We start from the raw sequence: 12682 nt of genomic DNA, 5'->3' as shown, positions 1-12682 counted from the left end.
GGCAAGGGGTATGCTATGTGGTTTGCCATTGCCTTCCTATCAGTCAATCAGGGCAGGAGTTTGGAATTTGGCCAGAATGCCAGCGCCAACTCACCTTCTTTTCAATAAAGATACCTGTGAGATATTTATCATTCGACAACAGCCAATCGACCAATGCTGGCAGACAGATCAGGTCCTCTGGCTTGACATCCATCCGAGGGATGGCATACACATCCACGCATCACCCTGCATGTGACACATCAGGGTGACAGTTTCGAACTGTGTCGTGATTTGAACCTAAGCTGGACAGCTGGATGGCTGAAAACCATGTGTACACTTCGAGGCTATCCCAGCAGCCCTGAATTGCAACCTACTGCTTAAAAAAGGAAAAAGTTCAGGAACATTAAGTTTTCTGAAAACTTCTTTTTAATCTGCAAGAGCATCAAAACACTGTTGATTATGGACTTAAAATGAGAAAAAATATATTTGTTTTCAATATTATTAAGGATTAAATTGGAAGTTTTTCTTATTGCTTCAGACATGGTTCAGCATATTGGAAATAGCACCTGTGATCTCTATATGAAGCTCCTTGGTGGTGGTATGGGCAAAGCCTTGTAGTATTTGTCCTCACTGGCAGGGAGTTAGATTCTCACTGCTGCTCAGTGGAGATTTCCCCATCCTATGATAAAGTGGCAACCTGTCTAGGATTCGTTCTAAGCCAAGGAGGCTTTCACAACATGTCATGAATGCTCTGACACTGTCAAGAGTGTGAGCAACCACCACCACTGCAACCACCACCTCCGCAGGGTGAGACCTTACCCATGGCTGCCACTGGTTTACTGATGTTACTTGACCTCTGCCAAAGCCTCAGGCATTAAGATAGTTGCCTGAAAGGCAGAAAAGAGTCTCAAGAGGTTCAGACGTACACACAGGGCCATGAATGAAGCAAATTGCCGAGCTTCCCAACACGCTAAGACGCTGAATAATTTATTGCATATCAAAAAGCACAATAATTACAGTGAGCCTTCGCTGACAGAGCGAGTTTGTGTCATAATACAATTTAATTCGGCATTATTGAATTTCAAAAACTTAAAGCTCGACAGTACTTATGTTAAAAGAAAAATATGCGTGTAATGGGTAATGATTACTGCTCATGTGACATCATCACCATCACCATCACCATCATCACCACCGTTTCCTCCATAATTTCTTGTTTGTCATCAGACGTGGAAAATCTTCAACAGATGCAGTTGCATCTTGTGCTAGATTGTCAATGTATGAGATGTGTCGTCTTCTACGACAATGTAAAACACGTGATGTAAGATTATTTATTGTTTTGCCTTTTAATTAGGAACTAGAGGAAGTTTTTGCTTTTAGTTTTCATCATGGAGTTTAGTTCTGCTTATAGTGCAGTTTAAAGTCTACAGAACAGAATATGGTTCACAGCTGATCATCACCGCAGCTTCAACAGGGACTTTGGTGCATATTCTGCTTTGCAGTCTGCTTGCACTTTCATAGCCAGTAACTGGGCACAATGCTAGTGCTCACCAGGGGACAATTTACCACCGGTCGGAGTACTTTGGTGAACATTGAAGGCCATTGAAAGGTGAAAAGCTTTGGAATTTACAGAGATGATTGTAGACATGAAGGCAGGTACCCCAGGGTACCCCCTACATGTAAAGTAGCTGTGTAATGCTCTGCTGGTCCAAAGGATATTATTGAACTATTATTATTTTATAGGTCATTACTTTTTATCCATAAAACTTGCCATATGCTGTCCTTTTGACAAACAACCTCAGGACACCCTCTCTCTCTGACCTGTTAAACTTACCAGATCGAATGTGTATTGAGCCATTTAGGTTCTGAGTCAGCATTTGTTTTATTGCTGCGTCGGTCAAAAATTGATAATGATTATAAATATTATTTGAGGATGGAAACGATTGCTCCTTCTAAATGGTTAGCATTAATTGGTTCCGAGGCTCTAATACGGTACTTCATCTTTTGTCGAGGCAACTGTCTTGATCAAAAGCTGATGCCCTTCTTGATTTCAAGAATATAACTGCTGAATATACCATGGGGAGTGAGTAGATCCTTTTAACTTGAATCCCAGCACACACTTCACACAACACCAGGTCGAGTTCACCACAATTTCCAAAACTCAGGAATTCCTGTACCCATGACAGCAACATCAGTAAACCCAGGAGACGCATTGAGACAGTATATTGAACTTTCCTCTGGCCTGGTGTTCATGCCTTCTTGTGCCCTTTGCTAAGTAAGGCATAAGCGGTGAGCGGCGTTCCGTCTCCCCGGGGCACGGTTGAATGACTGTGAGCGGCAGGTTCGTGCCATGCATGGTGATCGCTATGTGGGCTTTTTTTTGTTATTGATCTGTGCCTGGGTGGAATTATGGAGCACCAGGAGCAATGCTGCAGCAGGGTATTTTGTTTTTGATATGCCTTTTCTGCTTTTAATCCAAAGTCTGCAAAAAAATGAAGGTATTGTCTTGTTTTGATGCTGCCAACTGTTTCCTTTGTGGTATGTATGTTGAAGTTGTTGAGCTATCCTCATGGTGGCACATCAATGGTTGGACATTTGAAGTTTTTTTTTTTTAACAAATTGAATGACTCACTACTTTATCTGCTAATGCTGTTTCTTATTCTCCTTCAAGAGTAAGGTGCAAGTAAGAATTTGCAAAATATCTTTAACTCTTGGCTGGCTTATTGATGAAGGGCGCGCAGGTTCAAATCCCGTGTAGATATGTCGGTCCATTGTCGACTAATGTCCTTGTTATTCCTGTAGAAGTACACTGATGTTTACTCGTATCATTGCCCTGAATGGGATTTACGTCTCACCTCCTCCATAAGCTTCGCATCACTCAAAAAAAAAAAAAATTGGAAAATATTGATCCAATTTCATTATCTTCCTATTCTCTGTAAAATGAAGTCACTTTTCCTAATCTTCCTTCTTTCTTCTTTGCTTTGTTCTTCCACTGCCTTGAACTGTATAAGACTTTTCAACTTTTATTTACATCACTTTTTTTTCTTTCTTTCGTTGTTACGCAAGATGTCTGTCTCGTCCCCACCGACCCCCTCCCCCCTCCGCTTTCAACGCTGAACCATTAGCTTTGAATCATTTGGTTTGTGCCTTGCTCATGTGAACAGTAAGTCCAACGCTCTGCTTTCCAAGACTGATTCTTGTGCAAGTCTGATCTATGTCATCATTACACACTGGTCTTTTGGGGTGATTGTAACATGCATTATACTTCGCTTCACTAATTCATCCTTCACTATCTCACCTGGATTAACTTGAACTCACTCAAAGGTATCTATCAAACCACATCATGCCATATCAAAGCAGGCAAGCTTGAGTGCAATCTAACCACCACCACCACCATCCCCACCCCACCACTCCCCACCCACCCTCCAAAAACAGAACAAAGACCAATGGGTGGATTTGACCACAGTGTCTCTCAGAATCTTCACACTATTTAACCCAAAGTCAGGCATTCTGACATTCCATCAAGCCCCAGAATCATCTTTCAGACTTCACCTGCCCTTCGTCACCATGTGTGACAAATCTAGTTTCACTGTGTGATCGGTTTTTAAAGAACCATGTCCCCTAAGGGTCTCGGGCTAAGGATATCTTTAACTTTCCGGCAGATCCAGTTACAATTGGAAACTTCATCCCGAGATTGTTGTACACATTGTGCTTCACTTCCAAGCATATCTTCTTTCAGCTTCACTCTAACCTTTCTCTACTTTAAAATAAAAAAAAAATTAAAAAATGCTCGATCTATTGAGGTGACTAGATTCTATTTGGATTAAGGGGATTTATTTGTATTTCATTCCTTTGATTTGACAGCTGCAAATGCCTTTCAGCGAAAAGTGACAAATCTCATATTAGGAGCAGTTCAATTGAATTCATAAAGTGCATGATATGACATGTGAACGAGTAACCATCAGTTGTCTGACCCAAATTGTCCATTGAAGCAAAAAAAAAAAAATACAAAAATAAAAACCAGACAAAACCCCAATTTGCATTTTTGCAACATTTTCCTGTTTGCAAGGTGCGGGTGAGTGTAATTGATTCGGACGTGTCAGAAGCCTCACGATGTGAGTGACACTTATTTGTACCACAGCTTGCTGGATGCCTGAGATTCCAGGGTCACAACTGCCATTCCCACCACTCTCCTTCTCAATTCCCTGATGATAGAAAGCCTGATGGATTGGCAGATGAGAAAAGCACTCCCCATCGGGTTTTGATGCCATTGCCGGTTCAGGGTGCACTGCGCGATCAAAAATCCAAATGGTGCTCTATTTTTTTTTTTTTTTTAATATTCAATATAAACCATGGAATGCATTCATTTTATTGCAAACAAAAACAATGATTGTTCACAACATCCATGACCTTTCAAGGATCTTCTGATTTACGTAAAACCATGCTGCAAAATCAATTACGGGGGAGGGGACGATGCAGTTGAGTCGTGGTTTGTGAGCAAATATGAAGAGCCTTTGTTGAGGGATTCCAATAGGAAGCCATATTGAATCCAAGGAAAGAATGGATGAGGCTGGACATCAGTCTGCGCAGAAACAGACCTCTCCCATAAAACCAATCAGCAGTGTTGTGCAACATCGAGCATGGGATTTATCCGGAAACTGATCAATTGTACCCAATAAGGAATGCACACGGAGACCCACCTCTATATTAGCAGGGCCCATTAATTTTGAAGGGCCACCTGACACTCAAGGTGTTTTTGCCAATACGCACGGAAAGTCATTATAATTGTGCCAATTTTGCCAGGACGCACACTGTCTAACGAGGTATGTTACACGGAAACATTTTGAATATTGTAAAATGAACTGATTTTCATGATTGAAGCCCACACAGCAAACACTTATTCCATTTCTCTTCATGGACTACTGATTGGGTTGTTAATAATTCTGCAACTTATGCTCTACATGGCAGATAATCTGGAGCACTTATTAGGCTTTCACTGCACTTGAGATAACAATAATTATTATTGTTTTATGATTTATCGTATCGTATAAATTTTGGTGAGCTGAACATCCAATTCTCAATGCAAAAGACGTGCCTTTGCTGTAAGATCTTACATTGAGGTGATTTCAATGCAGCAGTTCTCATCGCTTGACTTCTCAAACTTATTTTTCCACTCCAATGCACACTGCCGTCTATCCCATCAGGCGGTGAAACTGATATTGTGGTTACGTCTAAGCCAAATGTATGTATTTTTCAGGCATCACAATTTTGACTCGCTGCTGTTTCCTCTCATCTTTGCAGGTGGTGTCCATGCCACGAGATTCCAAGATCTCTACTTCACGTTGCAGCCTTCGGATGCCTTGCTCCTTGCCGGTGCAACCACCAAATTGCACTGTGCTGCCAACCCCACCTTGCAACCTACCCTCATGTGGCGGTGCCTCGGCGAGTCCCCGGCTGACCAACACAAGGATATGGGCAATGGTTCACTGCAGCTTTCGGCAGCGGCACACTGTCAGTGTCTTGCTACTGTGCCTGGATTGGGTACAATTGCAAGCCGAATGGCGCAAGTGTCAGGTGGGTGCTGCTGAGACATCTTTTATCTGTTCTTCAGCACTATGGCTGTAGACATTCAGTCAAGGACAATGTGCAGAGAGTTAAGGCCTGCATCGTTGAAGTTGTGGTTGGAGGTGATCATTCACGTCACCTGCCATAAATGCAATTTATTTTTATTTTCTACTTGATCACATTATTTAGTGTAACCTTCCCTTCCCTATAATCTGCCTCTGCATGTGTCTCCATGTGAATATTTGTAATGTGTTACAGAATTGGCTTCTAAGATTTACTTTCAGTATTTTTGCAGTTATGACTAGCATTCGGTGGCAATTCCTTGCATGAGGATGTACGACGGGAATGATGGGTTCAATGGTGTATATATTTTTTGTTTACTTGTATGCCACAGTATAGACAAGCAAAACAAGAGTTGCAGAGATGTTCAATTGCTTCACAGGCTGTTTTTATCACAATGCTTTAAAAAAAAAGAAAAAGTGGTGATATTGTAATATTGACTGTGTCATGCTATCACCTCCAAAACGGTTATGCAGAAATCCATCAAACTTGGTAGTTATTGACTACATGGCAAGAAGGTGCGAAAGCTGTACCATTTTGATCCTGCCCCCTAGGGCCCTGGGGTGGGATCAAAAGGTCAAATACCAAAAAGTGCAATTATGGGCACATTTTAAAACATTTTTAAAATTAAACTTTGTATGTGGGGGATGCATGAAATATGTATGATTGTTTTGTTTTTTTTTGATTTCCGGTACATGCCCCAGGGGGTGGGGACGTCGGGTCACAGAGGTCAAAATAGAAGATTTTTTTTTTCCTTAAAATTTGATATTGGGTCATTCCTGGTGGAACATTTTGCCATCTTTCAACTTTGCTTTATTGTTTTTTTTAATGTGCATGTTCTCGGCTGTGGAAGAAGCGTTAGGTGGGAAGCGTGGGCATTTGCGATGGTGACCATCAATTTCGCTCTGGTTTTATTTTCCAGGAATAATGTAATGGCCAAAAGCCTGAGTTCTTCATGTTTCTGTCTTCCTTTCAATATATTTCATAATTTGAGAGTCTGCATACAGTGCTGTCTGTTAACCTGAAACATAACTGCAAAGGTTCTCAGATAATTTCAGAATTAATGTCATGATTAATTGTTTTGTTGACCTTGGAGGAGAGTTCTTCGCATGACAGTAAATCACAGCAATAAGTTTGTTGACTCTTGGGCAATAGAGGACATCGTAGATTTTGCGGTTATCAATGCTTTATTAGTCATATTAGGTATTGATTTCTCGCTCTGTGACTATATTCTCCGGTGCTCCGCTGGGAATGATTTTTCGAGCCAACCAGCTTTTAAATGTTTTGCCAAACGAGATGCTTTTGCATCACATTTAATTTTGTTTCACTTGTGGCCGAGTTTGAAATGCTGATGCCATCGAACTTGGATTACTTCATCTCATTTTGTTCAATTACCTTTCCAGTTGGCGGCCAGGGATTTCATATTTGGAGCGATCCATTCTGTAGTTTCAAAATTAGGACCTTTAAATCAGCCAGAAATCAAGCTTTGATTTAGCTCATCATTCGCTATCAGCTTGTGCCACTGTCCTGTGGAGAGAATGATTTCACAGTAACTGACAGCATGCCAATGCGAAAATGTGAAAACGTACGAAAGCCTTGTCGCGGATCTATGACCGAATGCAAATACGTGAAAATTCATCTGAGTGGCAAAAATTATTTTGAGGGAAATGGTATTGCAGAATCGACGAAATGCACTTCCGCTTGCTGAGTGACCAATCGAAGGCAATAACCGATCTGCTGATTGAGTGATGAATCATGGCCAATGAACGATCTGCTTGAACTGGAAAATCGAGGCCAAAGAAGTCTGTCGTGCATATTAATGAGATGATAACAGGATACTCGCTGATAATTAATATGGAACATACACTGATTAGAAATTGACCTAACTTATTTGTTTATTGGGTTGTTCACTTTACGTGACCATTTCCTGAACAAAAAACAATTAGCCACCAGTTTTTATGATTTTTTTTTTCCACGTGCATTTTTTAATTGTACATTTTTATTCCCATGCTTTTTTTGAAAAAAACAGGAGGATATTGTAGTTTTTCTGTCTGTCTGTCTGTCTTGTCTGTCCATCCGTCATGCTATCTCCTCATAAATGATTGTGCAAAAATTTACCCAGCATGATACTTTTGATCAGCACATGGATACTAATTTTTGCCCGACAACATGGGGTCGGGTCAAAAGGTCACATACCGAACTAGAAGGGCACTCAGGTAGAGCGCATACCTCCGCCAAGCAATGCCCGATCCACGGCAACATATCTGGCCCAATATATTTTGAAATATCAATCGTTTTTGTCCCGATCTCTCAATGGTAAAGAATCACTTCAAAAATGAAATAATTCTCGAATCCAGATCTGGATTCGGATCGTCATCAAAATCGAATCAATTCACCATTGTCACACACCCAACGTGTCCACGAAGTTACATCTGAATCCGTCCTCAATTTTTTGAGATATCGTGAAATATATCGGTTTAGCTCGATCTCTTAATGGTGAAGAATCACTTAAAAAATTATCGGATCTGGATCCAGATCTTCACCAAAATTGATTCAATTCTTCCTTGTCACAAACATAACGCGTACACCAAGTTTCGTCCGAATCCGTCCCCAACTGCTTTATAAATCATGCTCCATGTCGTTTTTGGCCCTATCTCTCAATGATGAAGAATCACTTAAAAAATTCTAGCAGTCGGATCCGGATCTGGATGTTTGCCAAAATATACTCAATTCATCCTTGCCACACACCCAGTGTGCCGACCAAATTTATCAAGATCCATCCACAACATTTTGAGATATCTTGTACATAAACAGACAAACAAACAGATAGACAGTGGTGAAAACATAACCTCCTTCCACCTTCAGTAGTGGAGGTAAAAAAAAAGTGCAATTACGGGCACATTTTAAAACAATTTTTTTGTGCAATCAACATTGGGGGATGCATGACATATATGACGATTTTTTGGATTTTACCCCTGGGTTCATACCCCAGGAGGTGGGGACTTCGGGTCACAGGGGTCAAAATGGGGGGGAAAAAAAATTTAACTCAAGATTTGATATTGGGTCATTCCTAGTGGAACTTTTTACCATCTTTCAACTCTGCTTTAGGTGGGAAATGTGGAGATTTGCAATGGTGTGCCATCAACTTCACTCTGATGCTAACTTTGCAATTGCCAGTGGAACCCCTCCCTGCTCTTCCTCAATGTTTGGCATTCAGGGTGGCCGCACCTAATTTTCTGGAAACATCTGGTAAACTATTGTGTCCATGAGTGGGCATATCATTACAAAACATGTTGGAAAGCACCGTTAATCAATTTGGCACTAAAATCAGCAAAGAAAGGAGAAATTTAAAGAGTAATTTTTATACGACGACATGTATCCACAAACCATGTGGAACAAACAAATAGACAAGAAGAGTGGGTTGGGGAAAGGTGGAAAAGGTCAAATGGTAAGGGGCCAGGTTGTGGTGGCGGTGGCAGCATGGCAGCATTTGGTCATCGAGTGATATTCCTGGGCAAGAATGCATTAAAAGTCATCGTTTGTTTCCTCATCTGTGAACAGCATTGAATCCTCCACGTAGGTTTGGAAGGATCGCCTGCTAACGTGTTTGTTCATTTTTAAGTCGACAAGATGTTTGAGCCAATTTCTTCCAAATTATGGCTCTGTTAGAAACCCAACATTTTACAGGTTAAATTCAACTTGGAAACACTCGTACACATAGTAATGGCATGATTTACCCTCCGACATCTTTAGCTGACATTACATACCTCTTTCGTAAAGATTTGTCTCGCTTGCGTACTTATTTCAGACTGTGCCATTCGCGAATTCTGCCTTGTCGTCATGTTGCTTCCTTTTACCTCTAATTCATTTTGAAAGAACACACCCTGTGCTTGTATAAAGCAAGAAACTTAAGATGCGAAGACACGCGTTTGGGAACAAGGTGTGTTCAGGCATTCCAGCTCTCATCAAGTGAATGCCAATTAATTCATCCTGCTTCCTTGGGCAAATGCACATTGGATGAGGATTTGATTGCAAATTTGGCCCGCTACACACAACATTATTCAGGCCTGGCTGTGCTGCAGATGCGGTGCCCTGACACATTAAGGCATGAATTTGGAATCTGGATTGAGTACGGGCAAGGGGTGCCTCACTCCTTTCAAAATATATCGTTAGATCCTTAATCTCCACCTGCTAACACGAGCAGAAGGGATACCTGGCTTAACATCCCTGCATATGGCAGTGCACTCATTGATGAAACGCCTGTCCTGCAATACATCAGGGTGGCAGTTTCTATGATCTTATCCGCAATCGAACCCAGACTACACTGTTCAAAGGTGAGTACGCTACCTCTGAGTTACCCGGCAATCCTTCTTACTGGTGTTTTGCCCAGCCGATTTGGGTTGCAGAGATAGAGGCAGCATTCCCAACGAGCAATCATGCATGAAAGTTTCCGATTCATCGTTTTCGAAGAATGTTGAAAAACAAGGATAAGCTATATGGTGACATTGCCATATATTTTTACCAGCAGGGTGCTATATTTTTTTTGATGGTACTACGCTGTACATCTAAAGTACATATATCTATGTGTGAGGAGGAACATAGCCAATATATTATGGTACACTGCTGTTTTGCTCACAGCCAATATATCCACTTTTATGGCTTTCAATGTGTTTGGAAACAGTACACAGACTGTGGGTATTTTGAACTTATCACCAAATTAGTTGCCTCCTGCGAGTTGCACGACAGGGCTGAAAACATTCTGCAAAACTCGGATTAGGGAGTTAAACTTCTCACGTGCCTTTGGACAAAAGGCTAATTGCAGCTCATTTCAGTAATGGAAACGAAGCTGGTGTTTTTGTGTATTTATAGAAGAAATAATACTTTGATGGAATAGAGTTGTCAATGCAATAAAATTAACTTATTTTCATTCCCTTTAAACTCCTTCCAGGGAATCAAGCAAGCGGTGCGCAAGTGCGCTGCCATCACGTTGATCTCGCATCATCTCCCGACCTTACCTGCGATCTTTTTTTCTCCCCTCGTTCACCCTACCCCACCTAACCCAAACCCTCATTCATGCAGGGTTGTTGTGATAATGCTATTTAATCATGTTGTTCTAGATAGACTACTCAATGAAAACCTTCATATTTTTTTTTGTTGTTGTGAAGTGTAATACAGGATTTTCATCAAAGTAATGAATGATCCCACTGTTTCTGGGCTTGGCCTCCCGTTTCTGAAAATCATGCTGTTCCCTCAAAACCTTTAAAACTATGCTATCCTTGAAAACCATGTTGCCTTCTCCTGAAGCCTGCACACAGTCGTCTACTCGAGCCTGAGTGAAAAGCTTGTGTTTCCATTCAGTGGGTGTCTTTTTTTTAATCTGTCTGGGTGGTTCTTTCCGAGCAAACCTTGAACAAAAACTGACAGAATTGAAAATGTGCCTTGGTCAAATTAGTGGTCTGATGTGTGCTCTTCGGCCCAAACATGAGTTGTATGTGAGCAATTTTACACCTTGAATAAGTATCCTCTTCTAGCAATAAGCTCACATTTCATGTTCTTTATCGCTGACAAATTATTTCTTCTCTTCTATATACTCAATGCTTTTCAAAGGCCGGCGATGAATAATTAGATTAACCTCAGGCCGAAAAATGGCGTCTTTCCTTTCATTTTGACTCAAAATATCTAATATACAGGGTGGCCTGAAAGTCCCTTTACCATTCCCAGTGAAGCATTGTTCTTGAACTCTTTTAATATGCAGGTTTTATTGTACAGTACTTCCAATAATTAATTTGTCATTGTAACTGTATGTGCTCCATCATTCTTCTGAGTCGGTGTTTCCGCAAACCACAGCGGGCGAGGGCAGAGGGGAAGGGACGGAGGGAAGTGCGAGAAATTTATCAGGGTAAAGTAATTTTCGGACTTCCCTGTATAAAGCTCATTCGAACCACTAAGTCATTGATTCACCAACTGACTCGCTGCTATTAAAAATCGGTACCTTCTGGGTTACGTAGAAAACTTAAATTTTGGGTGCCGATGGACATCAAAGCCAATACACTAGGAAAAAAAAAATCACAGAACCATTGGAAGGCATCAGTAAATCAAAATATGAATAAATGAAAATAGATAAATGAAAAAAAAAATGGGGAAGCACGGTTCGTTATTGCCTACAATATGTAAGCATACCCCACTAGTATAAACTCGACGACCCGTGAACCCCTTGGGTTCCCGTTGTGACAGCGGTTGATAAAAAAATCATTTCAAAAAAGAAAGAAAAAAGATAGCTCCAGCAAACTATACTGCTGAGGTTGTTTGCATTGATCAAATTCTCCCGAAGAGTACTTGACTAAATCGGGAATTGATTTTTTAATAATTTTTTTGTTGCCCGATTTGAATGAAACTTGATACTGCACACCGCGCGAGAATGGTGAGTAAGGTGGCACTAAATTTTTTGCACTATTGTGTACCGTTTTGGCTGTATTTTGGGAACATACATACATACATATATACATACATACAAGATGAGAGTTTTAGTAATATATACATATATATATATATATATATATATATATATATATATATATATATATATATATATATATATATGCCCCACTCATCACCTGATTGGCATGCTTTGGGAAAGGGTCGGGATAAAATGCTTGTGAGCTCTCGCTTTCAGAGCCCAAACTGGGATGGCATGGAAATGCTGGATCAGTGGAAGCATGTTTTTTAACCCGGGTTGAGTGATCCATAAAAAACAAGGTCCGTGATTCTAATGATAAGATGCTATTCTTGACCAAAGTTTTCCATACATTGGAGAGTAAAATGTGATAACACCAAGGACAAGATGGGGCACTTTGAGGATAAGCACATGATCCATCCATAACTGAGTAAGACACCATATTGGGTTGATAGTTACAGACATAAACGATTGGTTAAGATGAAGTGAAAACCTCTCATTTAATAATTTAATCTGTTTTATGGTTATAATGTATTTTTGCCTGACTGGTGTCATTTTTCTTTGTTAAATCACTCAATTTTATTCAGAGTTCTAAAAGTTTAGTTTTGCAAATGTTGCAATACAGTT

The 12682-nt window shown here is 40.5% G+C and overlaps 1 protein-coding gene across 1 annotated transcript in view; it reads left to right on the top strand.

Annotated features, from left to right (window-relative positions):
* The window catches only part of LOC147016037 (neogenin-like), a 557153-nt gene that overhangs the window by 204448 nt on the left and 340023 nt on the right, over positions 1–12682 (top strand). Inside the window, exon 2 of the mRNA XM_085849139.1 lies at positions 5278–5550. Within this exon, the coding sequence (XP_085705265.1) occupies positions 5278–5550 (273 nt within the window). The remainder of the gene's footprint in view (positions 1–5277; positions 5551–12682) is intronic.

This window comes from Eptatretus burgeri, chromosome 12 (genome assembly GCF_056783735.1).
Source record: "Eptatretus burgeri isolate ZD-2024b chromosome 12, Ebu_testis_v1, whole genome shotgun sequence".
In the NCBI taxonomy this organism is placed as follows: domain Eukaryota; kingdom Metazoa; phylum Chordata; class Myxini; order Myxiniformes; family Myxinidae; genus Eptatretus; species Eptatretus burgeri.
This window is presented reverse-complemented; position numbering and strand designations above follow the sequence as displayed.